The 27974-nt window shown below is 36.1% G+C and overlaps 1 protein-coding gene across 6 annotated transcripts in view; it reads right to left on the bottom strand.

Moving 5' to 3' along the window:
- The window catches only part of ZNF280C (zinc finger protein 280C), a 59352-nt gene extending 32319 nt beyond the window's left edge, over nucleotides 1–27033 (bottom strand). Inside the window, exons 1-10 of one of the 6 annotated variants that reach the window (XM_045200908.3) lie at nucleotides 26860–27033; nucleotides 18613–18658; nucleotides 18452–18498; nucleotides 15042–15096; nucleotides 13573–13719; nucleotides 8954–9019; nucleotides 8720–8853; nucleotides 3765–3879; nucleotides 345–509; nucleotides 109–212 (exon numbers count right to left, since the gene is read on the bottom strand). In XM_045200908.3, the coding sequence (XP_045056843.2) occupies nucleotides 109–212; nucleotides 345–509; nucleotides 3765–3879; nucleotides 8720–8853; nucleotides 8954–9019; nucleotides 13573–13719; nucleotides 15042–15096; nucleotides 18452–18478 (813 nt within the window). In that variant the 5' untranslated portion in view covers nucleotides 18479–18498; nucleotides 18613–18658; nucleotides 26860–27033. Of the gene's footprint in view, nucleotides 1–108; nucleotides 213–344; nucleotides 510–3764; nucleotides 3880–8719; nucleotides 8854–8953; nucleotides 9020–13572; nucleotides 13720–15004; nucleotides 15097–18451; nucleotides 18499–18612; nucleotides 18659–26532; nucleotides 26612–26859 lie in introns of those variants that run through there. The other 5 variants (XM_053917379.2, XM_045200909.3, XM_045200910.3 and 2 more) reach the window with 5 other exon arrangements.
- Nucleotides 27034–27974: the final 941 nt, after the last annotated feature.

Raw genomic sequence — 27974 nt, 5'->3', positions numbered from 1 at the left:
ATGAGGAGATTTATCTAAATGTCTAGACAAACTAGCATTTACTACATATCAATCTGTAATATTTTTAAATATTTGTATTTCTAAACATAAAAATTTGAAAAATTTTACCTTCATGTGATATTTCAAAGCATCCAAAAGATTGAACTGAACATTGCACTTGGGGCAAGATCTTTGAAAAGGCATTCCAGTTTTATGTTCAATTGATGAGGTATCTGAAATAAGTAAGGATTATTATGACTCGAATTTTTCATTTTAAACCTTAAGCAACCAGTAGTAATAGTTTTAAAATTTATCACAATTTCTGACACTTATATTTCTTTTTTATACGCCATATTCATGTTTACCTTTTGATGTCATAATCGGGGAGGATGTCACTGAAGGAGAGCTGTCTAAAGATAACGAAGCACAAGAATCTATTTCAGAAACATCTTCGTTGGTCTTTGGCTTTCTTGGATTAAGTCTGCTTGCTATAAGAGAACGTTTTTGTATAGGAAAAGTTTCATCCAGAGCTACAATTTAAAAAGTAAGAAAGATATTTGTAAATGTTTTAGTATAGAACATTGCTTACAAATGCTACTAAAATGGTCTTACATTTACAATTAAGTAAAAATACTTCAGCGCTAAATTAAAGGTAATACAACTGAATTACCATATCATACAAATGACAATAAAGAATGATCAAAATTTATATGATCAATAGGTAGAAATTGCACAAACAGCTATAATAGACCACACATATTTAAACTCATGAAATAAACTTGTAAGCAAAAAATTCTAAAGACGCTTTTGAATAAAGAAATACATAAATAGGTACCAGGAAAAGTCAGACCAAAAAATAGCTTCCAAAATTAAACCACAGAGAATATTCGAAACTCAGTTCCAAAAATGAATTTATTTTTAGACGTGCAAATGCATTTGTGCTTGTAAACAAAAACAATTTCTAATCTAAAAATTTAGAGAAACATTTTAAGGTACTTATGGAAAACTAAAGTTGGTTCTTTTTCTACTTAACAACCTGACTGGTGGTTTAAATTATATTTATTCCCGTGAGTCTAATGCAGGGACGTCAAACTCATTTTCACCGGGGGCCACATCAGCCTCGAGGTTGCCTTTAAAGGGCTGAGTGTAATTTTAGGACTGTGTAAATATAACTACTCCTTAACAGTTAAGTGAGAATGAGAACTCCGCGTTGCTGCCGAGTAGAAACAAGGTGCAGCTGGATAAAACAAGGTGGAGGGCCGGACTTGGCCCTCGGGCCCTGTGTTTGCCACCTGTGCCTTAAAGGCTACCGGATGATGCAATTCAGGGCATTTGCAAGAGAAGTGGGGCTATTTAGGCTATAACCAGATCCAGCAGAGTTCCTTTAGAAAATAACACACAATTATAATTTGTGATAAAAATTCTAAAACTTCACATCAAATCTGTGTTTTAGTTTTTGAGATAACATAGGAATAATTTTTTCCATCTTCAAATACATCCTACTGCAGACACTGGGGACTGATTTTTGTGTGAGCACACTAACATTCTTCTCACATGCTTAGGTTACCTGAACAACCAATGAGTGCTGGTTATTTTGGACTAGGCAACTGAGTATCTAGCAGGCTGTATAGTAAAAATAGACTTTTATATATAATTTTTTAAAGTATGCATAAATCTCCAAGTTAAATAAAATCACCCTGAGCTCAATAGTTTAAAATTGTGACTCTTTAACTTATTTATATCTGTTGCTTTTGACTTGTGCTGTTCACTATCCTCATTGATGCCAATAAAATCCTATTCTCATTCTCCAAAATCAAGTTCAAGTCCAACTTTCTCCAAGAACCTTCTATGATCACCCTAGACAGAAGTCTATTAGTCAGTCTTCTGAACACATAGCACATATTAGCATCCATAGTTATCATGTGAACAACTGTTTATTGTCAAGTCCTTTAAGGCTTTAATGTATTTCTTGCTTCTCACTTGTTTTATTTGAGCCTCAAAAAAGCTCTAAGATAAGTAGAACAAGAATTAAAATTATATCTCCAAATGGCTGCTTTCAGGTCTGAAGAATGAATGCATTATGTGAGAAAAATAAAAGTATCTATTTTAATAATATGAAAAAAATAGGTGTAAAGACGTTACTTGACTTGATAAAGGCCACAGAAATGTTTAGAATAGAGGCTGAAACTTCTATCCTCCTAATCAACTATAACCTTATCTACTATTTAGGGCAATGTTTCACTCCTCGTAGTACTACAACTTAAGGAGAGAGTGTAGGAATCACTATCTTTACCCCTTAGAAGCTTCAAGAATTCAGGCTTTTTCTATAATTAAAGATCATGTGCTGCCCTGGCCAGTGTGGCTCAGTTGGTTGGAGCATCCTCTTGTAACTGAAGGGTTCAGGGTTCAATTCCCAGTCAGAGCGTAGGCCTAGGTTGTGGGTTTGGTCCCTGGTCCAGGTGCATACCATCCCCTGTCCAGGCATGTATGTGAGGCACCCAATCAGTGCTTCTCTTTCAAATCGATGTTTTTCTCTCTCTCCCTTCATCTCTCCCATTCTCTAATGGCAATGAAAAAATGTCCTTGGGTGAGGAATAAAAAAAAGTAAATACCATGTGCTTTAAAAAAAAAAGATTTTATTTATTTATTTTTAGAGAGAGAGGAATAGAAGGAGAAAGAGGGGGATACTAATATCAATGTGTGGTTGCCTCTCGTGTGCCCCGTACTGGGGATCTGGCCTGCAACCCACGCATGAGCCCTGACTGCGAATCTAACTGGTGACCCTTTGGTTCGCAGCCCATGCTCAGTCCACTGGGCCACACCAGCCAGGGCAAGACCATGTGCTTTATAAAGTCAGATTTCAGACAAGTACTCTTCCTCCTCATTTATTTTGGTTCTTGGCTATTTTACTAACTGTATCTGTATACCTAGATAGGTGACTATCAAACCAAGTATTATCAGAATGGGAAAATATTTTTAGTATACATATTACTACACATTTCTTACTGTTTTGGTTTGGCAAATGCATACTAATTTATTAAGTAAACAAGTTAAACATGCAAAAAAATTCTTGTGAACCTAGCTTCATTTTAGTGAAATATATCAAATTTGCTAATATAGAAATAGTAATTGCTTTGATTATAGGGAATTTTCAAGTAGACAAAATTCGTTTAAGGAATACTAACAACAATAATAAAGAACTTGCAAAGTATACAAAGAATTGTAGCTCTTCTTCAATTGGAAATTTTTATTATTCCTTAAATGGATATTTACTGAGTATTTATTATGTGCAAATCAAAGTTTCTTTAGTACTGTCATTTTATAATACCACTCTATAATCACATTTAACAGTCACATCTACATCATTTATTTAGATAGAAAGACACTAACTTAGCTTGTGAAGAAATCAGCTATAACCATGCAATTTTTCTCATACCAAAGACCTCCCAAATAATTAACACTTACTCTATAGCATTAGGGCATGAAGGGGACTTCCCTGACTCACAGAAATTAAGATTTTTTTCAGCCTATGGCTGGTTCCAAGTGAGAATGAGGTCAAAGAATACATGTTAGTCAACTTAATAGAAAGAAATAAAATATTCTATTATTAAATACACTGTTATATAAAATTACCCAAGAAAGGCAATCGTAAACTGTTAAGATTCCTTCCATCTTACAATATATGAAAAACTTAACATGAAGGTATGGGCTTCAAAATTGAAATTCATTCCATGCATATATTCATCAGTTCTCTTTTTATATTTATAAAAAGTGCTAAACCAAACCTTCTATATAAATCGTTGATCTGTCCTGGGACAGTGGCACTGTGTCCTGGGTCAGGTCAAACAGTAAGTCTGAAGAATCATCCGATTCAACTTGTGATGAATTCTTTGTAAAATCCTGTAAAAAGTTGTAATTATTTTGTTTCATAAACTTTTATAAAGGTGATTTTAACTGTATGCCACTACTATAAAGATAACCTTATGATTTGACTATTAGTAACTAATAAAACACAAAGGTAATTATTACTCTGTCAAAATTAGCATCTACTAGGTAAGGAGTATATGGGAACACTCTGGATTATTATTATAATTTTTCTGGAAATATAAAATTAGCTTGAAATAAAAGTTAAAATTAAAACAACGATATTATTGGCAAAGTAGAAGTTATATTTTGGTAAAACTTTTCTGCAAAAAATTTTGGCAGTCTCTAACAAGGGATTTAAAAAGTTCCTATCTTTTGATCCAATTGTTTCAAATATCCTGCTTCTAAGAATTCATGCTAAGGAAATGAAAATATTTAATGAAGAATTATTTGTTATAGAAAAAAAAAAAAGAAAATCTGTATGTCCAACAATGGAGAAATGGTTAAACAAATTAAATCACAGACTACCATGTTTTTGAGAAATATCCAGTGACAAAGAAAATGTTTCCAATATAAACTTCAGTGAAAAAAAGAACAGTAATCTGCACATAAAATATAATCTGGATTAATGATATATTCTATACACCACACGAACCATTTGGAGAAACAAAATCAAAATACAATCTGCATCCTCTTCTGTTTCTTTTCCACCTCCCATACATATTACCTTTATAATGGGAATATAAGAATCTTGCTTGAGTGTTTTGTGCTTACAAGTTGAGAGCCAATCAGGTTTTAATAATCTTCCTTTGCTCCTAAGTTTTCCGTTGACTGACCCAAGCCATTCCATTCCTAGAATTGAGGTATTGCAGGCACATTTCTGCATTTGAGCCTTAATGTGTATTATATAAAATCAATAATGTCTTTATGACTTACTTGTAACCAACCACAATGTTATTGCAAGGCAGATATTTTTCCAAATGTCCGATATAGTTCTTCAACAGAAGTTCCTCCAAATAATGTTAATACTTTAAACTCTTTCCTAGGTGATAACTCTCGTCAATTAAGTACCACCATTTCAGGGAGCAGACACATTATTCAACAAATAACATGCTAAAATAATTCACCAAGTGGGAATTTCTTGAATCTTATAAAATAGTTCAGAAAGATACAAAATACAATGGTAAGGTACCTAATATTATAAATAGATAACTTAAGTGTTGTTAAGTAAGGTTCCCAATACATCCTAGCTTGCTATTGATGATAAAATTGGAATTAGAACCTAGGTTGGCCTGATTACAAAGCCTGTGCCCTTAAGCTATATCACACTGACTTTAAAAAGAATAACAATAATTACCTCTCTGATTGCTCAAGAGTTGTTGAGGTAAAGAGAATAAAAAAGTTTAAAAATTTCAGAGAAAATCATAAGAATCTCAATTCATTTGAGAATATACATGGGTTCTATTCAACCCTGGCTGCACATTAAAGTAACCTGGAGAGTTTTTTTAAAAAAAATCTATCACGCCCAGGCCTCACCTTACCCTACAGGAAGTGACAAAAATCTCTATTTTTAAAAAGCTCTATTTTCTAAAAGCAGGACTGGGAACCTGATTGGGGAGCTTTGATTAAACAACCATGCTCACAGAAACAAAAATTCTGAGTTTGAATAAGCTCTGGTTTCTAACTTTTCTAACAAGAAAGATTCTACCCCTCTACTCTCTGTTAATCTTTCTCCCTGGGTCCAATCAATGTAGGGATTATTTTCATTTCTCTGCATTTAAATCATGATGTATCCTTTTCGTTTTTTCCCCCTAGTGCCAAACAGCTTAGGACGGTGTGAAAACACCACTAAATTAATCTGATTCCAACTAAAATCAAGAAATTTGCATTTCTGGTAGCCTGCCATCTTCAGATACACCTATTAAGTTTTTCTTTTTTAAAAAAATTTATTTATTTTTAGAAAAAGTGGAAGGGAGGGATACAGAGAAGGAGAGAAACATCGATATGTGAGAGAAACATCGATTGGTCGCCTCTCACATGCCTCCAACCAGGGACCAGGCCCGCAATCCAGACATGTGGCCTGACCAGGAATTGAACGGGTGACCTTCTGGTTTGCAGGCCAGCATTCAATCCACTGAGTCATACCAGCCAGGGCTCAGTTTTTTTTTAAAGTATTAAAAACAGTCCATGGATGCTTAGATGCTCTAAATTTGAGAGCCAGTAGTCTGGATTAAGGTTCTGATTTTAGAAAGGGAGGCCCAGAGGGGTTGTGACAATATTTTAGTTAGGATCAAAGGCTGAATCAGTACTCCTGTCTCCTCTCATTTTCAATCCTGGTTTCTTGAACTACTAGTCCAGAGCTCCTATTATTACTGGTAAGTGTTTCAGAATGCAGACACAAGTTTACCAAAATTCTATTTTTTGCTTCAAAGCTTAAATTTTATCATTGGCAAGAATACTATTAGTGCTTTTCTGTGATGGGCACACTTTGGACATTTTTGAGGACTAAAAAACTGTGTTTCAGACAGACTCTAAAAATAGCCCTCACAACTCCCTCCTAATATTTACACCCTTATATAATCTTCCCTAGAGTGCGTGTGGGACCTGTGACTGCTTCTAACCTATAGAATATGGCAAAAGTGACGACATGTGCATGATTGTTACAAAGCCATCTTGCTGAGGACTTTTTTCCTTGCTGGTTTTGAGGAAGCAACTAGTCATCTCAGGAAAGCCTACACAGAAAGGAACTGAGGGCAGTTTGTGGCTGACATCAGCAAGACACCGACGCTTTTAGTCTGACAACCCACAAAGAACTGGACACCACCAACAACCAAGTGAGCTTGGAAGCACTCTTAAATGTTACTGCAACCCTGGCGAACATCTTGATTGCAGCCTCATGAGACCCTGAAGCAGAGAAGCCAGTTAAGACATATCCTAATCCTGACTCACAGAAACTGTGAGATAACTAGTATATTGCTTTTAAGCTTCTAAGTTTGTGGTATTATTGTTATTCAGCAATAAATAACTAATATATGGTGCTTTGTCAGTCATTCTTTCAAGTAAAAATGACATTCCATTAAAAAAGACAGTGAGGTCAGCTTGCAATTGAATCACACAAGTGCTTAAGAAAATCCTATACTGCATATACAGAAATGCTTTATGCACCTCACCCATTTCATTACACAGAATATTTCAAAAGAAGTATATTCAAAGGTTGAGTTAATAAAATCAGTAAAAAAAATATTATTTCTTCAAGGATATTCTTAAGTGAAATATATTCTTTAAAAAAAAAAATTCTATCCATTCATTTTGAGAGGGGAAGGGAGGGAGAAAGAGAGGTAGAGAAACATCAATGTGTGGTTACCCTTCACATGCCCCCAAACAGGCCCACAACCCAGGCATGTGTCCTGACTGAGAATCAAACTGGCGACCCTTTGGTTCACAGGCTGGCACTCAATCCACTGAGCCACACCAGCCAGGGCATGAAATATATTCTTAAATAAAATTTTTCTACTGTGGGTATGCTCAGCAGTCACCAATACAAAAAAACTACTCGTATAGTTTGGGTCCTTTGCCTTGATTCATATTAAGGTACGAGAAGTTTTACCCTCCATTGCTTTTGCATCACCAGTGCAAATGTTGACAAGTAAAAAGGAAAATGTCTTACTATGACTAATTTTAAATTTTAACTTCACAGAACCCTAAGAGTCTCAGGGAACCCCAATAGTCTGTGGTCCACACTGTCGCCCTAAGGCACAGGTGGCAAACACAAGGCCCTTGGGCCGAATCCAGCCCGGCACCTTGTTTCTACCTGGCGGCAGCGCCGAGCTCTTGCTTAACTGTTAAGGAGTAGTCACATGTATACAGTCCTAAATTACATTCGGCCCTTTGAAGGCAACCTCGAGGCTGATGTGGCCCCCGGTGAAAATGAGTTTGACACCCCTGCCCTAAGGCAATGCTTCTATTTTAAAAAGTATATACCAAAATGGATAGATGTGTGTATGTGCATATTTTAAAAACTCTCAGTTCACTCTGGCTGGTGTGGCTCAGTGGATTGAGTGCTGGACTATGAACCAAAGACTTGCTGGTTTGATTCCCAGTCAGGGCACATGACTGGGTTGCAGGCCAGGTCCCCAGTTGGGGGCGTATGAGAGGCAACCACACATTGATGTTTCTCTCCCTATCTTCCTCCCTTCCCCTCTCTCTAAAAATATATAAATAAAATCTTAAAAAGAAACCCTTAGTTAACCTGGATTGAAATTGCAAATCCATCATTTACCAGCTGTGTGGCCTTGAATGAATCATACAGCCTTTCTGAGTCTCAGTTTGTTCAACTATAAAGTGGGGATGATTATTGTGCCTATATCATAAAAAAGTGGTAAGAATTAAATGAGATTAACTTATTTGTAGCAGTTAGAACAAAACTCCGTATTAGTAGACTAATAAATAATATTAAATATTACCATTATCTATCACTTCTGTTAAACATATTGAAAATTAAACTTCCGAAAACTATGTTTCAGAGTAAGAAGCAACAATGACCTTAGAACAATCTTTCAATTAAGAATAGCTGGTTCGATTTACGATCTTAACCATTTGCTATTATGCAATATTCACTACTGATTATACTATTTAGATAGCATAGTTTTCAATATTATACCTACTTAAATTAAGCTAAATATAATTACCTGATTTACTCACAGGAGTTCATGTAATTATTACTTTGAATACTGAGCTATCATAAAGATGGTGATATTTTCTTATAGTGATTATGCTTCTACAGAAATGGTGACTAGCTCTGATAGACCACAATTCTAACTGGGTATTATAATATTCAACGTGTCCCTGAGGTAAATGAGGTTTTGGAAACACTTACAGATTTAGACACATTCTGAATGACACGGCTAGGCGAAGATTTAGAGTCAGGATTAAATCTAGGTAAGGCAGCCACTGGATTTGATGGTGGGTCTTCGTAATGCTGACTTGTAGGCTTGAAGGCATCAGCAACACCTGTATTTTAAAATTATACAATAAGTTAAATATTTTTCTATACAACCAACTTTGTCAAAATATTAGACTTTAAAGTTAATACAGTACAGTACTACTATACCTTGACTGAGTACTTCATTCTTTATTCCCTTTGAAGATGAGCTGGAGTTACCTCTGTTCAAAATATCTATAAAAATTACATTTATTTAAAATGAACAAACAAAAGTGAAACGCACTCATAGACACAGAGAGCCGACCTGTGGTTGCCAGAAGGGAGCAGGGTTGGGGGACTGGGCGAAAGAGGTGAAGGGATTGAGAAGTACAGATGGGAAATTACAAAATAGTCATAGGGATGTAAAGTACAGCATAGGGAATGTAGTGATAATATTGTAATAACTATGTATGGTGCCAGGTGGTTACTGGAAATATGGGAGGGGCAGTTTGTAAAGTACGACTGTCTAACCACTATGTTATACAGCTGAAACCAATACAAAATGATATTGAATGTAAACTGTAGTTGAAAAATAAAAATATATTTTCAAATTTATTTGAATATGTTATGTATAAAAGATAATAGAACAAGTTTGTATATAGACCTGTGTTCCTGTGACTCAAGCCCTTCCCTAATCCCCATGCCACATTCATACCTCTAAAAGCCTAGAAGATTCATTAAGGGTAAGCTGATTGGATTATCTGTACCATTACTCATAAGTTCTAAAAGGAACACTGTCAGAGACTACAGACTAAATTGAACCCAGAATATCTCAAATCTATGACTATGCCAAAAGCAAATCTGAGACTGACATGACCCTCTAGATCAGTTTAACATTGCTCACTCTTGGACCCATGTGAACCCATAACTTGTAGGTTATTGGGGAGTCAAATGAAAATTTGGAAGAGTAGAGATTTGCCTAAAATTGCTAATCAGTAAAAGGTACACAGCATTAAGAAAATCCCCCAAACTAAAAAGTTTTTGCACAGCAAAGGAAACTATCAACAAAATGAAAAGACAACCTACTTAATGGGAGAAGGTATTTGCCAATGAGACATCTGGTAAGAGGTTAATATCTAAAGTTTATAAAGAACTCATATAACTCAACACTAAGAAAACAATCCAATTAAAAATATGGACAAATGACCTAAATAAACATTTATCCAAAGAGGACATGCAATTGGCTAATAGATTTATGAACAGATGCTCATTGTCACTAATCATCAAAGAAATGCAGGTTAAAACCACAATGAGATATCACCTCACAACTGTGAGATTGGTTACTATCAATAAATCAACAAATAACGAGTGTTGGTGAGGATGTGAACTAAAGGGAACCCTTGTGCACTGTTGGTGGGAATGCATATTGGTGTAAGTACTATGGAACAGTATGGATGTTCCTCTGAAAATTAAAAATGAAACTGCCTCATGACCCCGTGATTCTATTTCTAGGTATATACCTGAAGAAACCCAAAACACTCATTAAAAAAATATGTACACTCTTATGTTTATTGCTACACTACTTACAATAGTCAAGATATGGAAGCAACCCAAGTGCCTATCAACAGACTAACAGGTGAAAAGTGGTGGTACAGCCCTGGCTGGTGTGGCTCAGTGGATTGAGTGCTGGCCTGGGAACCAAAGGGTCGCCAGTTTGATTCCCAGTCAGGGCACATGCCTGAGTTGCCAGCCAGGTCCCCAGTATGGGGCATGAAAGAGGCAACAACCACACATTGATGTTTCTCTCCCTTTCTTTATCCCTCCCCTCCCCTTTCTCTAAAAATAAATAAATAAGTAAATAAGTAAATAAATAAATAAATATATATTAAAAAAAAAGGGATGGTACATAATATAGAATGGAATGTTACTCAGCCATAAAAAAAAGGATGAAATCTTATAATTTGTGATAGCATGGATGGACCTAGAGGGCATTATGCTCAGTGAAATAAGTCAGAGAAAAACAAATACCATATAATTTCACTTATATGTGGAATCCAATGAACAAAATAAACACACATATTTGAAACATACTCCTAGACACAGAGAGCAGACCAGTGATTGTCAGATAGGAGGGCGTTTGGAGGACTGGGAGAGAGAGTGAAGGGATTGAGAAGTACAGATTGGTAGTTACAAAACAGCCATGGGGATGTAAAGTTCAACATAGGGAATAGAGTCAATAATAATGTAATAACTGTGTATGGTGCCAGGTGGGTAGTGGAAGTATAGGGGGATCACTTTGTAAAGTATTCAATATATGATTATCTAACCACAATGCTGTCCACCTGAAACTAATACACAATATTGAATGTAAAAAATATATACATTGATTAAATTTTTAAAAATCCCACAGAATGCAGACTGGTGCAGTCACTGTGGAAAGCAGTATGGAAACACCTCAAAAAACTAAAAATGGGTTTGCATTTTGACTCAGTGATCCCACTTCTGGGAATATATCCAAAGGAACTCAAAACACGAATTCGAAAGAATGTAAGCACCCTTATGTTCACTGCCGTGTTATTTACGATTGCCAAGAAATGGAAGCAGTGCAAATGTCCATCAATACATGAATGGATAAAACAGCTATGGTACATTTACACAATAGAATTCTCCTCGGCCATACAAAAGAAGACAATTTTACCCTTTGAGACAGTATGGATGGACCTGGAGAACATTATGCTAGGGGAAATAAGTCAGTCATAGAAAGAGAAATATCATATGATTTCACTCATATGTGGAATCTAACGAACAAACTGCACTAACAAGGAAAACAGGGACAGACTCACAGATGGAGAGCAGGATGACATCTAGTGGCAGGGGGAGGTTAGAGCGTGGAGGGAGTGAGAAACAGAAAAAGGACTCAAGGACATGGACAACAGTGTGGTGATTGCTGGGGGGTATACAAGAGGACTACATGGTAACAGAAAAGATGTAATAAAGATTAAATTAAAAAATTCCATAAAACCTCAGCAAATTTCCTTTTGTTCCTCCTAGTAAAAAGAACCACATTTTCATAAAATAATTTATAAAGTACAGGGCCACACAGGCTTGTTTTATGATAACAGGAATGCAGTGCTCTATGACTAAGCACTACGGAAGTCACCTAGGAGAAAAATCTGCAAAAACAACTTGATATTGTTTGCTTTCAGAAATTCAAGGTATTTACAGAGCTATGATCCATATGGTAAAAATATTTTATGGCTGACACATAACACATCAATAAAATCATTTAAATTCTGAGTTAAATTAGAAAATAAATTTCACTGGGATCAACTTTCTTTTTGATAGAATCACTTAAAACGAATACACTTTATTCTAGTTAAGTACCGTTAACAGTCATTTATAGTTGATATAAATCTTATTTGAACCATCATGTTTTCAGTAAGATAATTTGAGTAATAATCTTGAAATATAGTAATATTTCCATATAAAAATAATCATAGTGACTAGGAAACAATAATTAAAAGAATATAATATTCTGTTCCACTATCAACAACAAACACGTTAACATGCCTAGTTTGTTTTATAATTAAAGTGGCACTAAACTTAGCACCTCTCAAATTTGCCACAAGAAATGATTCTGAGAATTAAATTAAAATAAATTATTCTACCTCTGATGAAAATGAAGAGAAGTGCTATTCCTAGTTTAGAGTAGAGAGAAGCAAGAACTAGGCTTTCATAAAATTAAAAACTTGTCAAAACCAAGGGGGAGGATGGAAGCAGGGGAGGGAGGTGGGTTTGGCTGGGGTAGGGTAGAGAGGTGGGGAGAAAATGCAGATGACTGTAATTGAAGAACAATAAAATAATTTAAAAATTGAAAAAAAAACCCTTGTCTCTCAAGCACACTATTATGCACTGCCATGGTAAGTAAGAAAATATCTGTTTCCTCTTTTTCCCCTGATGTTCAGTGTGTTGTTCCTCTGTACTTTACACATTTTTATTGGAAATTTAAGGCAGCATCGTCAGTATTTTCACTTTAATATTATTACAATGTTAAATCTAGGTACTGTAATTGTAATTATTACATTATGTACTGTAATCTAATAATCTACAAAGATAATGGTCATGTTCTGCTCGAAAGCCATGAGGATTAAATGTGCTCACTGCCTGCATCACTGAAGTACATGGACTGACGACCAGGTCCTCCTCCTTCATAAATACAATCAGGAGTTGCTGCAAGATGGCAGTGGTCAGAAGCCACAGCCCATGTTAGTACACAGACCAGAGATTGTAGAATCATGCAGTGCCTGTTCATTCTGTAGCCTCGAATCAAAATGACACTGTGATGTGAGAACCCCCTTAGAGACTAACACAAACTTATTTAGTATTCTAGTATTTTAAGCAAAGTATTCCAAACACTTCCTTGTCTAGGTGCATTTGGACTTTAGGGAGAAAAATAAAAATTAACAAATAAACAGGTATAATAGGCTACTTGGTTCCACTAAAAATTATGATTTCCAATCTCAGAAGGCCTACAATGTTGTTAAGTACAAGTCCCAACCACATTCTCCCTCTGAGTCTCACAAATTCTTACTGACCTCTATGTCCCTTCTCACAAGTAACAAGGACATATAAGACATCATTGAGGTTTTTCCATTGGAAACATCTCATGACATTTCATTGAAAGTAAATGATTACTTGAAGGGGACTGACTGTGGGTGAGAGGGGTGGGCTGGGTGGAGGAGGGCAAAAGGGGACACAATTAGGATGGCTGTAATAAAACAACAATAAAAAAGAAAGTAAATGCTTACTTGAAATGGCTGGTTTTGAACTTGATATCTCTCCGACAAAGATTAGTTCATCATCATCCTCATCCTGATTTTCTTCCACTTTCTTCTGCCATGGTTCCAGTTCTTCTTCTTCACATTCCATAAAGAGTTCTGCCATTTTTGAATTATCTAATTTTCAAAAGGAGAAAAGCAAATCTTAGTTTTAAATACTTTTTTTTGCAATATATAGTATATTTAACATGTACTTTAATAATGCTAATAGCAGTTACTGAATTGATATTTGTCAGTAAATGGTAACAAAATTAAGAAACTTCAAATTCAATCTCTAATATCTAAACTAGTAAAATTAAGCTAGATAGCTACATAACAGATGACAATAGTTATTTGCAGTGGCCAAAAAGTTTTAGGAATCATCAAATCCAATCAAACTGAGTTTTAGTTTTATGACTAGAATATAACTATATCTATGAAAGGGACTGTATCTATTATCTAAAAAAAACCCCCACAGACTTTGGCATTAACAAAAGGGAGATAAACTAGGAATAAGCAGCAACAGGTGGGAGATATAATAGAAAAACTGAACAAGATTGAGAGGTACCAGGCACAGAGCAAAGAAGGAATGAGGTGCTAGAATGAAAATAGGGAATATTGAATGAGGCTTATTCCATCTCAGGACAGATGGAGACATTTCTCACATGAAGAAACTAAGCAAAGAACATACTGTGAGAACTACCAAGCTCCAAGTGCTGACCAAGCACACAGAACTCCTTGTGGTCATTTTGGTGCCTCATTCTTTTTTAAAAACTTAAAAAATTTTTTTCTTAATTTTATTGTATTTTTCCCATTAGTATTTATCTCCCTATACTCTCTTCCACCTTCACTCACCCTCTCCTTCTGCAATCACAACACTGTTGTTCATGTCCATGAGTCCTTTTTCCTTTTTGCTCAATCCTTCCACCCCCTCAGCTCCCCGCTCCAGAGCTTGGTGCCTTATTCATAAATATGGATGCACAACTACTGAGAATCAGAAATATGACTAAAACCTCCAATGTGAAATACAAAAGCAATAAAACAGAAGGAGAGACTGTAAAGAAGACAGAGATAATATAGAGGGCAGGAGAAAATATCAGAGAGAATATAATTAGTGTTTTTAGAGAGGTAAGACAAGAATGTTCTAAAAAATAACATTAAGAAAACAAAAAGTTTGTAATAATATAGCCAAAATTCAGTAAAATATCAAATGCCAAAGTTGAATAAATGTCCCAAAAGTAGAACTAAAATATATATATGTAGGAGTGGACAAAAGTAGGTTTACAGTTGTTTGTATGGAAAATACAATAATTAATAAATAATACAAGAATAAACTCTGGCCCTGGCTGGGTTGCTCAGTTGGTTGGGGCGCCATCCTGTACATCAAAAGGTTAGGGGTTTGATTCCCAGTCAGGGCACATACCTAGGTTTCAGGTTGGATCACTAGTTGGGGCACATACCGAAGGCAGCCGACTGATGTTTCTTTCTCACATCGACGTCTCTCTCTCTAAAATCCTCGGGTGAGGATAAAAAAAAAAAAAAAAAAAAAAAAAAAAAAAAAAAAAAAAAAAAAAAAAAAGAATAAACTCTGTTTTGCATACTGACAACTGTAAACCTATTTTTGCACTATATATATATATATATAGAAAGAGAGAGAGAGAGAGAGAGAGGGACAGAGGGGAGGGGGGCACGGAATACAAGATTATTAGAAAATCAATTTTAAAGTTACAACTCACGTAATAAAAGTTCCAGAAAAAGAACAAAGAAAAAAAGGGGATGTTATTAAAGTAAAAAAATATAAGAAAAAAATCCCAGTAGTAAAGGATATAAATCTCCAGATAGAAAGGGCTCACCAACACCTAGCACAATAATTAAGAAAACACCTACAGGAGAGAGACATATTGTGAAATTTCAGAATGCTGGAGATAAGGGAATATTTGCAAGTGAGACAGAGTGAGTGAGAGTGAGAGTGGAGAAGAGAAGAAAGTTAAAATACTGCTTTCAGAAGTCTTACTAAAAATAAATTTTAATTTAAAATTCTATACCCAGCCAAGATTTTCATTAGGCATAAGGTACATATTCTTTTATGAATAATGAAGGCCAGAAACATCAGACAAAATTTACCTTCCATTCACCCTTTCTTTCTTAGAAGGAATCCACCAATATGAGACTTAAGGAAGATGACCCAGGATTCAGAAAACATGCCATTTAACATAACACAAAGACAAAGGAAAGTCCGAGGACAATAGCCTTTTGACAGGTCTAGAGAGCAACCAGGCAATGTACAATTACTCTTGGGGAAGAATGTCTTCAGGAGAACACACACACACACGTACACACCATACTAAATTGCTGAATTACCTTACAAGTTTTACCATGTAGAAAATTGAGTTAAGAGGCTACAGAAGGGTGTGAAATGACTTGGCTATAGACCTTATTATAGATATATTTTTAAAAAGAAAAAAATGTGAATGTATCCATAACATATTAATACCATAGTTCTATGCTCATCAGGGAACAATGTTTATTATGGTCATCATAATGAAAACATCAAATAAAATTTAACAACAAATTGAGAACTATATTGGGTGATGCTTGGAGGGAGAGGTAAGTGTAACACATCTAAAATCTTCATATTGCTTTACAGGAAAATCATTAGATAATGGCAAAAACTTATGATTCAAGAGGTTGTGTTACATATAGATATGTGTGTGTATTAAATTTTTATAAATATGGAAATGATTATTAGAAAAACAGCTAAACTAATAATAGTGGATGCCTTGAAAAAACATGGGAGTATATAGGCCCAAAACAAAGGCATACTCATGTGAACAATCCTCTCTCTTGCTCTTTCATACCCTTCAAGAAATGGTAGTTATAACTTTCAGATTACATTTGTTTTCTAAAACGAGGCATGTATTGTTCTGGTTAAAAAAGTATTGAGGAAGCAACCAAAACTAAAATAATAGCAATAGGAACAGGTAAAATAGGAACAGGAGGAATGGGGGGGAAGGTACAGGGAAGAAGAAACATAACTGGTAGGCATAAAATAGACGGGGAGACGTCAAGAATGGTATAGGAAACAGAGAACTCAAAGAACTTATATGTACATCCCATGGACATGAACTAAGTGGGGGGGGGGATGCTGGAGGGTTAGGGAGGTGCGGGGTGGAAGGGGGATAAAGGGGGAAAATTGGGAAAACTGTAATAGCATAATCAATAAAATACACTTAAAAATAAATAAAATATATAATGAGGGGAAAAAACCCTTTAATATCATTTTCCCTTTTATATAGGTATGCTAAAATCATTTCCTGGCATGTTACTTAATGTTTAGTAGTCCACCTACCATAAAACAAAACAAAAAACTTTCCCACCCTCCCAAATGTAACCAATTTTATGAACTGGTCCCTTTCTTTTCTAAACTATACTTTATATATATATATTATATATAGCATATATATAGTGTATATATATGCTATATATAATATATATATATAATACACACACACAACACATATATATTATATACGCAGAGTGCTCTAAGTAAAATTAATTAAAAAGTAATTCAGTTTGTCATTTGCATATTCTGACTACTTGAAAACACCATTCTGTGTCCCTTGAAGTACTCGTTTGTACTGCTTCTTCCATCCAAAATACCCTTCCTTCTTACCGAAGACTGTCTACATTATTTAGGTATAGTAGAAAGAGCATGAACTTGACATTAAATTGGATAATTCAAATCTTCCCTGCACTACTTCTAATCATATGACTCTGGTGAAATTGCTTGGATCTGTTTTCTCACTTCTAATATTGGTTTAATATCAACCTAATTGAAGTGGTAAGGTAAATTCAAGAAAATGTCGTGTAAAGTACCTAACTTCATACAGATATTCAACAAAATATTAATTTCCTGCCTCTTTCCAACTGTTAGTTCCATTTTAACTTCCTCAATAAACCATAAGACGTTGTTTTTCTTCCACCTCTTACTTCATTGGCAGTCTATTCCACATAATTCAAGATTTACTATATATAATCTCAAAATGCTCACTATTAATGTGTTTGAACTGTGTATGTCTAACTCCAAGGTAAGCTCCTTGAGAGTGAAGAATATATTTTTTCTTCCTTCATATTTTCTCTTACATACAGTAGTCTACTGGATATGCAGCAGGCACTTAACATATGATAATTTACAAGCTAAGAAACTAGGCAAAATCAAGCAATACTATCTTTTAAAAAATGAGGGAGACCCATATATACTGATAATAAAAAATTATTTACATCTATGTTCATAGGTCTTCCTCATTTTTTTAACTAGGTGCTGCCACTGTCAATATATTTCAAGGTATATTGTTGAGTAAAAATTATTTAAAGACACATAATAGCATATATAGCATGATTTTATTTAGAAATAATTTAGTTTTTGTCTACACGTAAGTTTGTGATTATGTATAAAAAACATCATTATCTCTGGAGATGAAGAAATACTTCATTTCTAGTTTACTAACATTTTTTATTGTATATTGTTCCTTTTCACTATGAGCATGTATTAGTTCAATAAGTGTGTTATCTACTTATCTTAGCATAGACATTTTTATTGTATTTTTTTCCATTACCATTTATCCCCCTTATACCCTTCCCCCAGCAATCACCACACTGTTGTCCATGTCCATGAGTCTTTTTTTCACTTTTGCTCAATCCCTCCACCTTCTAACCCCCCACAGCCATCAACCTGTTCTCTATCTATGAGTCTGTCTCTATTTTGCTTGTTAAATGTGCTCACCTCTACCTTTCTCACCTTTTCTCATGAAGCAAGGTTATAAGTACAAAAGTCACGCATACTAGCATCACTTTTGGCAGCAATACTTACTTTTTGGTTGAAAAGGTTTATTGTCATCCATCAAGTTGCAGAGTCACCTAAGCACCAACATACAACATCAATTTTATGAGTCACTTTAATACTAAATATTGAAACATTAAACTTGGGATTCAGGAATCTTTGGGTCTGATATCAATCTCCAGAAAACTCACCATGAGACTCCACACAAGGTAGCAAGTTAGGTCTTAGTTTTCGGACCTATAAAATAAACATACCTACAATTAGAGTGGATTTGTTAAATTAAGTATGTACACACATTTACTCCTTTTCTCCTACAAAAAAGCTTACCTTTTGAGTTTGATGTCTTTGATATACACATGCTACTCACTTTCTATAATTGGTTTACTCCTCAATGAATGCAAACTTAGTCAATCAAATGTTGAATGTACAAAGCATTTATTACTTGAAGAAATCAAATGAATTATTAAATTACAAATAATCTTTGAAAGGCATCCTATTGTAAAAATGAGGAATTACCCTTTAATATGTTTTAATGAATCTGAATTTTGAAATGCTAAGTAACAATAATATTTAACTGCTGCTTATTTTTCACATCAGAAATAAATGTAATTATTATAAGAAAACATGATCAAAGAAAATTTTAGTTTATATATTTTTTGTTTCTATCATGCTAACTAAAAGGAAAAGTAGTTGAATAAATCTCATCATAGATTAATTGATTAAAAAATAATCACTCGCCCAGGCCAGTGTGGCTCAATTGGTTGAAGCGTCATCCTGAAGAATGAAAGGTCACGGGTTTGGTTCCCCATCAGGGCACAGACCCAGATTTTGGTTTCAATCCCCAGTCAAGGCGCATATGAGAGGGCAGCTGACTGATGTTCTTTTCTCTCTATTTCCCCCCTTCCTCTTTTGTAAAATTCTTAATGGAAACACTACAAGCCAGAAGGGAATGGCAAGAAATATTCCAAGTAATGAAAAGCAAAGGCCTGCAACTGAGACTACTCTATCCAGCAAGGCTCTCAACAAAAATGGAAGGCCAAATAAGGAGTTTCCCAGAGAAAGGAATGGTAAAAGAATTCACCTCCACTAAACCAGCACTGCAAGATATATTAAAGGAACTGCTTTAGGAAGATGAAGAAAAAGAGAGAGAGAGAGGGGCACACATATAGAAAAAGGAAAAAATGGCAATGAATAAGTACCTATCAATAATACCCTTAAATGTAAATGGATTAAATGCTCCAATAATAAGACACAGGGTAGCTGAATGGATAAGAAAACATGACCTGCACATATGCTGCCTAAAAGGAACCCACCTCAGAACAAAAGACCTACACAGACTGAAAGTGAAGGTTTGGGAAAAAATATTCCAAGCAAATGGACAGGAAAAAAAAGCTGGGGTAGTAACACTTATGTCAGACAAAATAGACTGCAAAACAAAGGTCATAAAAAGAGACACAGAAGGACACTTCATGACACTTAAGGGAAGAAGCCATCAAGAAGACATAAACATTGCAATCATATATGCATCCAACATAGGAGCATCCAAATATAAAAGGAAAATCTTGGAGGACTTCAAGAAAGATATAGGCAGCAACACACTTATACTAGGGGATTTTAATACCCCACTGTCAAAAATGGATAGACCTTCCGAACAAAATATCAACAAGGATATTGTGGCACTGAACGATGATGCATTACATCAAATGGACTTAATATATACAGAACCTTTCATCCTAAAGAAGGAAAATATACATTCTTTTCAAATGCACATGGAACAGTTTGAAAGATAGACCACATGACAGGACACAAAACAAGCCTCAACAAATTCAGGAAAATTGAAATCATATTAAGTATTTTCTCAGACTACAAGGGCTTGAAACTAGAAACCAACCTCAAGGAAAAAACTAAAAAACTTTCAAATTCATGGAGAATGAATAGCATGCTATTAAATAATGAATGGGTTAATAATGAGATCAAGGAAGAAATGAAAACATTTCTGGAAACAAATGAAAATGAACACACAACAGTCCAAATCCTGTGGGACACAGTGAAGGCAGTCCTCAGAGGGAAGTTCATGGTGATACAGGCCTACCTAAAAAAGATAAAAACATTTCAAATAAACAACATAACCCTACATCCACAAGAACTGGAGGAACAACAAAAAAGCCCAGAGTAGGTAGAAGGAAGGAAATAACCAAGAACAGAGCAAAATTGAATGATATAGAGACTAAAGGAACAATTCAAAGGATAAATAAACCCAGGAGCTGGTTCTTTGAAAAGATAAACAAAATCAACAAGCCTTTAACTAGGCTCTTCAAGAAAAAAGAGGACCCTAATAAAGCAAATCATAAATGCAAGAGGAGAAATTACAACTGATACCACAGATATACATGGGATTATAAGAAATTACTATGAACTATATGCCAAGGAATTTGAAAACCTGGGTAAAAAGGACAAATTTCTAGAAAAATATAATCTTCCAAAACTGAATCAAGAAGCAGCAGAAAGGCTGAACAGACCGCTAACAGCTACTGAAACTGAAGCAGCAATCAAAAAGCTCCTGGCATATAAAAGCCCTGGGCAGGATGGTTTCACAGGAAAATTTTTATAAAACATTTAAGGAAGAGCTAACCCCTATCCTTGTCAAACTGTTCCAAAAAAATCCAGAACCAGGAAGACTCCCAAATTCTCTTTATGAAGCCAACATCATCCTAATCCCAAAACCAAATAAAGACACAACAAAGAAAGAAAACTTCAGGCCAATATCGCTGATGAACCTAGACGCTAAAAATCCTCAACAAAATATTGGCAAACCGCATCCAGCAATACATTAAAAAGATCATATGCCATGATCAAGTCAGATTCTTCCCTGGGATTCAAGGATGGTATGATATTCACAAATCAATAAATGTAATACATCACATAAAAAAAAGGAAAGACAAAAATCATGATCATACCAATAGATGCTGAAATAGCACTTGATAAGGTACAGCACCGATTTATGATAAAAACACTCAGCAAAGTGGGAGTAGAGGGTGCATACCTCAACATAATGAAAGCCATATATGAGAAACCTACAGCCAACATCATACTCAATGGGCAAAAACTAAAGCTTTTACACTAAGATTAGGAACAAGACAAGGATATCCGCTTTCAAGGCTTCTATTCAACATAATATTGGAAGTTCTAGCCACAGCGATCAGACCAGAAAAAGAAATAAAAGGCATCCAAACTGGAAATGAGGAAGCAAAACTCATTGTTTGTAGATGACATGACAGTATACTGAATTTTTCAGACTATGAGTCGCAATAGACCGTAAGATGCACCTAGGTTTTAGAGGAGAAAAATAGGGGAAAAAAAAACCCTGCTCTACTGCCGCACCCCCCCGCTCGAGTCAGATAAGCTACATTCAGACTATAAAACGCAGCTTCATTTCCCCCCAAAATTGGGGGTGGGGGTGGGGAGTGCATTTTATAGTCTGAAAAATACAGTACATATAACACCCTATAGACTCCACCAAAAAGCCACTCAACCTAGTAAGTGATTTTGGCACGACAGTGGGATAGAAAGTCAATTGTTCAGAAATCATTGTCATTTTTGTACACCAACAATGAAATATCAGAAACAGAAATCAGGAACAAATCCCAGTTGATATAGCAACAAAACAAATAAAGTTTTTTTTAAACCTAGGAATGAACCTAACCGAGGAGGTAAAAGATCTGTACTCAGAAAACTATACAACACTGAAGAAAGAAATTAAGGAAGACACAAATAGGGAGCAGTGGGGGGGGGAATGCAGAAAACTGTAATTGGACAACAATAAAGTAATTAAAAAATAAAAAAAATAAATTAATAAATTAATATGTTTTTGTCTTTAAAAAAAAGGAAGACACAAATAAATGGAAGCATATACCATGTTCATGCATTAGAAGAATTAATATCATCAAAATGTCCATACTACCCAAACAATTTATACATTCAACGCAATCCCTAATAAAACACCAATGACATATTTTACAGATCTAGAACAAATATTTCAAATATTTACATAGAACTGTAAATGATCTTGAATAGTCTCAGCAATTTTGAGAAAAAACAAAGTAGGTGGCATCACAATACCTGACATCAAAGTATATTACAAGGCCACTGTTATCAAAACAGTCTGGTACTGGCATAACAACAGACACATATAGCAATGGTACAGAATAGTGAGCCCAGAAATAAACACATGTCCCTATGGCCAATTAATATTCGACAAAGGGGAAAGGTGCATAAAATGGAGTGAAAAATAGTCTCTTCAACTAATAGTATTGGGAGATCTTGACAGCCACATGCAAAAAAATGCACCAACTTACACCATACACAAAAATAAACTCAAGGTAGATAAAAGACTTAAATATAAGTTGTGATACCATAAAGTCCTAGAGAAGAACACAGGCAGGAAAATTTCAGATATTCCATGCAGCAATATTTTCACTGATATATTCCCTACAGGAAGGGACATAAAGGAAAGAATACACAAATGGGGGACTACATCAAATTAAAAAGCTTGTGCACAGGTAAAGAACACATCAGCAAAATGAAAAAAGAATCAACCACATGGGAATATATATTTGCCAATGACACCTTGGATAAGGGTTTGATCTTCAAAATATTTAAATAACTCACACGACTCCACTCCAGGAAGACAAAAAATCCAATTAAAAAATGGGAAAAGGTCCTGAAGAGACACTTCTCCAAGAAAGACGTACCAAGGACCCAGAGACATATGAAAGGATGCTCAGCACCACTAGCTATCAGAGAGCTGCAAATTAAAACTCAATGATGGCCCTGGCTGGTGTGGCTCAGTGGGTTAAGCACCGGCCTGTGAACCAAAAGGTTCAATTCCTGGTCCAGGGCACATGCCTGGGTTGCAGGCCAGGGTGCATGAGAGGCATCCACACATTGATGTTTCTCTCCCTCTCTCCCACCCTTTCCCTCTGTCTAAAAATAAATAAATACAATCTTTAAAAAAATTAAAAAAAAAACCCTCAATGAGATACCACTTCACACCTATCAGAATGACTGTCATAAATCAGCAATCAACAAATACTGGTGAGGTTGTGAAGAAAAGGGAACCCTAGTACACTGTTGGTGGGAATGCAGACTGGTGCAGGCACCGTGGGAAACAGTATGGAATTTCCTCAAAAAACTAAAAAGGCAACTGCCTTTGACCTGGCAATTCTATTGCTGGGATTATACCCTAAGAATCCTGAAACACCAATGCAAAAGAAGCTATGTACCCCAATGTTCATAGTGGTGTTATTTGAAATAGCCAAATTCTGGAAAAGCCTAACTGCCCATTAGTAAATGAGTGGATCAAAAAACTGTGGTATTTTATAAAATGGAATACTATGTAGTAGAAAGAAATAACTCCTACTATTCACTGACAGCATGGCTGGAACTGGAGAGTATTATGCTGAGTGAAATAAGCCAGGCAGTGAAAAACAAATACCATATGATCTCCCCTATAAGTGGAACCTAATCACCAAACAGACAAGAGAGCAAAATAGAATGAAAGACATGGAAATAAAGAACTGACAGTGACCAGAGGGGAGGGAGGAGGGTTATAAAGGGGAAAAAGGGGGGAGGGTCAAATCAAAGAACAAGTATAAAGGACCCATGGACAAAGACAAAAGGCAGCAGGATTGAATGTGGGAGGTGGGGGTCTGGTAGGGCAGGGGAGAGTAATATGTAAAAATGGGGACAAGTGTAATTGAACAATTTTTAAAATCCCCCCCCAAAATAAAAACTTAAAAAATTTAATATTTATTTATTTGAAGCATGAATAAGCCCAATACATGTTCATATATAGTTTTAATGAAAATATTTTTTTTCTAAACAAAAAATTTAATGAGAAGTGTGGCACTGATTTACATTTTTGCAAATGTCTTTAATATCTGTCTTAATTGAATTCCTATATCAGCTTCTGAAATGTATCTTTTGTTTTTCTAATTATATACAAAGAAGTACACCACGCATAAATTCTTATTAAATACCTAATAAAGTTGGTTTCACTAGTTTGTGATTCTTATGTAAGTTATTTGTAAAATGACTTAAAATATAAAAAATAAAGTAAAATGTTCCATTGGACCCAGATTGTACATAGTGATGACTATCTTTCCTGACATATTCAGAGTGAATACAAACACTCCTTAAAAGAAAACTGCTTTGCAGAAAATGAATCAAAAAGTCTAGACACACATTTTTGATACCATTACTGAGTAAACCAAGTCTTCTTGAGTCATTATTTAAAACAACCTGACTGAAAACCAAATATTTTTAAATCCTTCTTGATGTAGGAAGACAGAAAAAATATTGTTATATTATCTAATTAGTGAATAGGTCATACATATTTCTGATCTTTTAAGTTAGTTTTGAAATAACAAAATATTTAAATATATATTTCCAATATCCTATCTGTCACTAAAACTATAGATTTCTTTTATTTATAAAAATTGCTATTCATTTAGGTACTTCCCTCTCCTATTAGTATAACAAGAGCAACAAAAATATTGTTCTTTTAAAAACATTTTATTGTAGTTTTTTTTCCATTACCGTTTATCCCCCTTATACTCCCCTCCCCCCTGCAATCAACACACTGTTGTCCATGTCCATGAGTCCTTTTTCCTTTTTGCTCCATCCCTCCACTTTGTATGGTTCTAAATGTCCTCTTGAATAAAGAGAACAAATGGGAGGGAAGAGGAGGTACAGAATTATATATCCTTATCCCCTTAATCATTTCTTCAACTAAAAATGCTGATGCTACGTAGTAAAACACTGTGCTGAAGAAACTGGATTGGACTAGAAAACGACTAAGGAAAGAAAATAGGTTGAACAGGGGAAGCTGAAATTTGGAGCCCTTCAACATCAAAACTTTTTTCAATGTGCTATTCTTCAACTTTCCAACATGCTTGGAAATAATAATATTGTTTAAATACTAAAAAGGTGAAAAGATGTTAAGTATTAAAAATAAAAATATAAAGGGGAATTGAAAAATATTTCTCCTGTTTTTTGGGGGTGAGCCTCCTTGTTTATTTTCCTTAACCACCTCAGTCCCGTGAAAAGTGGGGCATAATTCAGTAAATTGAACACTGGCTGGCCACTTCGGTAAAATCTCCTTGAGACTGTTTCCTCACCTCCACAACAGTTCTATCAATACCCACAGCCCACCTCAAAATGGGTAATAATCAATGAAATATACAAATGTAAAATACAATTATAGTGGAATTTGTACCAATGTTAAAACATCGAGACCATACAGCCATAACTTAATAAAGCAAACCAGTGTCTTCATAGGCTCTGCAAAATTTATCCTTAAGGAGACAGTTTGAGTTTTCACAATAACCCCCCAAAGCAGGACATCTCACGAATGCAAAGAGAAGACTTTTGTTGTTTAAAACTCTATTTCTTGGTTTCGATTTTATATTTAATGGCACTAGAAGACATTAAAATTCACACACCAAAACTGAAAACAAAAGGCAAATTTTAAGTCCACATATTTAAAAAACAGTAAAAAATCTTTGCAAACAAAGAGAATCCCTTGAAGATCTCCCGTGCTTCCAGAAGCTGGTACACTTGACATTTTATTCTGATTTCTCCCTAATAGAAGCCTTAAAACTTGAGATAGTCAAGAGGAACTCCCTCCGTGTCTAGAGAAGAATAAAGCCTGAGAATGAGAGAATTTTTTCCATTAAGTAAAACCTGCAAAGCTCACTGTTAAAAAAAATTGTGTATCGAACTCCACGTTTCTTCTCAGGGCTCTTCTCCTCTAGACAATAACGGAATAGAGCACGATTTCTATGACGGAGGAGCGAAGTCCCTCTGCCAAGAACAAGGATGTGAGCACTCCGCGACCCGTAACCTGGGTGGGGGGAACCTGGGCATAAACGATGGGCCCAAAGGTCCCCGAAGCCCGAAAGTTCGGAACCTTCTCTGGTTTCTTTGCCTACGACTTTAGAGACTTGCGGATAGGCGGGTGTCGCCAAACATCGGCATCGAAAGTATAAAAGACCAAAGGGAGTTGCCTCCAAAAAGAAAGACAAAACCTGTCATGGGACAGACTCACAGACCCGAAGAGGTGAGGAGGCAGTGGCGGCAGCCCCCGCGACCACAGCCCGAGCTGCCCGCCAAACCCTTCCGCCGAGCCGCTACCTTCCTCAGATCCCTTCCCCGCCAGGGCTGGCGCAAGATGGTGGCCCACCCGGCAACGCGCCACCTCGCCGTCCCCTCCCCCGCAACATGGGCGATCCAGGCGGATCACGCCGGAATCTAGACCCTCAACATGCCTTCCTCACCGCTAGGCCGCCGCTGCTGCCCTCAGGGCAAGGCGGTAACAACCGCGAGCCAGAGCCTCCTCCCGCTTCCCCGAGGCGCGGGCGAGCGCGGGGGACACTTACCGCCAACGGCACCGGTCGGCCAAACTGCGACTGGAAGGAGGAGGAGAAGGCGGAGGCGCACGGAAACACTACGCGGCGGCCGAGGAAAATCGGCCGCCACAGTGACTCCAGGCGTGGAATGAGCGGTTCAGACCACGGCGGAGATATATAGCTAAGCGCGTTGCCTCATGGGTAAGGGGCCGCTCCTCCACCACCCCCACCCCGACCACTGCACATCCGGGTTTCTTTTCTAACGGATGACGGAGGGCGTGCGCGGACATGTGTAGGGCCTCGCATGTTCTCGAAGGCAGCGGCTATTTGGCCGTGCGCTGTGGTTGGTGGGTCTCGGGCTGCGAGCCCTGGGGTAGGCTGGACGCTGAAGCCGCTATCTTTCCCAATCTTCCCGTCAACTAGGGTTGCAATTCTAAAATTCCGGCTGCGCCCAGGATCTCAGCACATGAAAAATGTGAATTCTGGATCCTCCCTGTGTATACCGGATAGAGGCAACAATTTTAAAACATGCTATAACTGGGAGTTGAAGACCTAAACTAGACGAATAAAAGGAATAAAAATCATGTTATTTAAATGACGGATTAATTTCACTAAGTTTGTTTTAAACTGGTGGTTTTTGCTTGCACGTCATTCCTATCATATAGATGTCTATAATAGTTATTAGAATGTTAAGGGAAATATATGTTTACAAGAAAAACATTTACCAAGATACTGCTTGCACAAACATTTTCTAAGCATTAAATTTGAATGGTAAAGAAGGTTTCTTCTCACAACTTTCCTTACAAGTTCTGTAGCAGTAGTGGTCATTCTCGCAAGAGCTACGGGACTTAAAACCTTGCCGTAATAGTTCCTCGACACACGTGCACGTTCAGTCAGCCACTGAATCCTACCAATACTATTTGAGCTAGTTTCTTCTTTCTCATCTGAACTTGTTTTTGCTACTGGCCTTGAAAATAAGCTTTACAAGAAAAGACAGCGAGTAATCAAAATAACGAACATGGAAAGTTAAAAGTTGCAAAATCTTGGAGCGTTTATAGATAGCTCCGCACTTCTGGGCAGGCTGATAAGAAAGCCCAGAGCTTTCTCCTTTGTTGTCAGTGTAGTCTAGAGACTATAAAGTTGCA

Source organism: Desmodus rotundus, chromosome X (genome assembly GCF_022682495.2).
Source record: "Desmodus rotundus isolate HL8 chromosome X, HLdesRot8A.1, whole genome shotgun sequence".
In the NCBI taxonomy this organism is placed as follows: Eukaryota; Metazoa; Chordata; class Mammalia; order Chiroptera; family Phyllostomidae; genus Desmodus; species Desmodus rotundus.
This window is presented reverse-complemented; position numbering and strand designations above follow the sequence as displayed.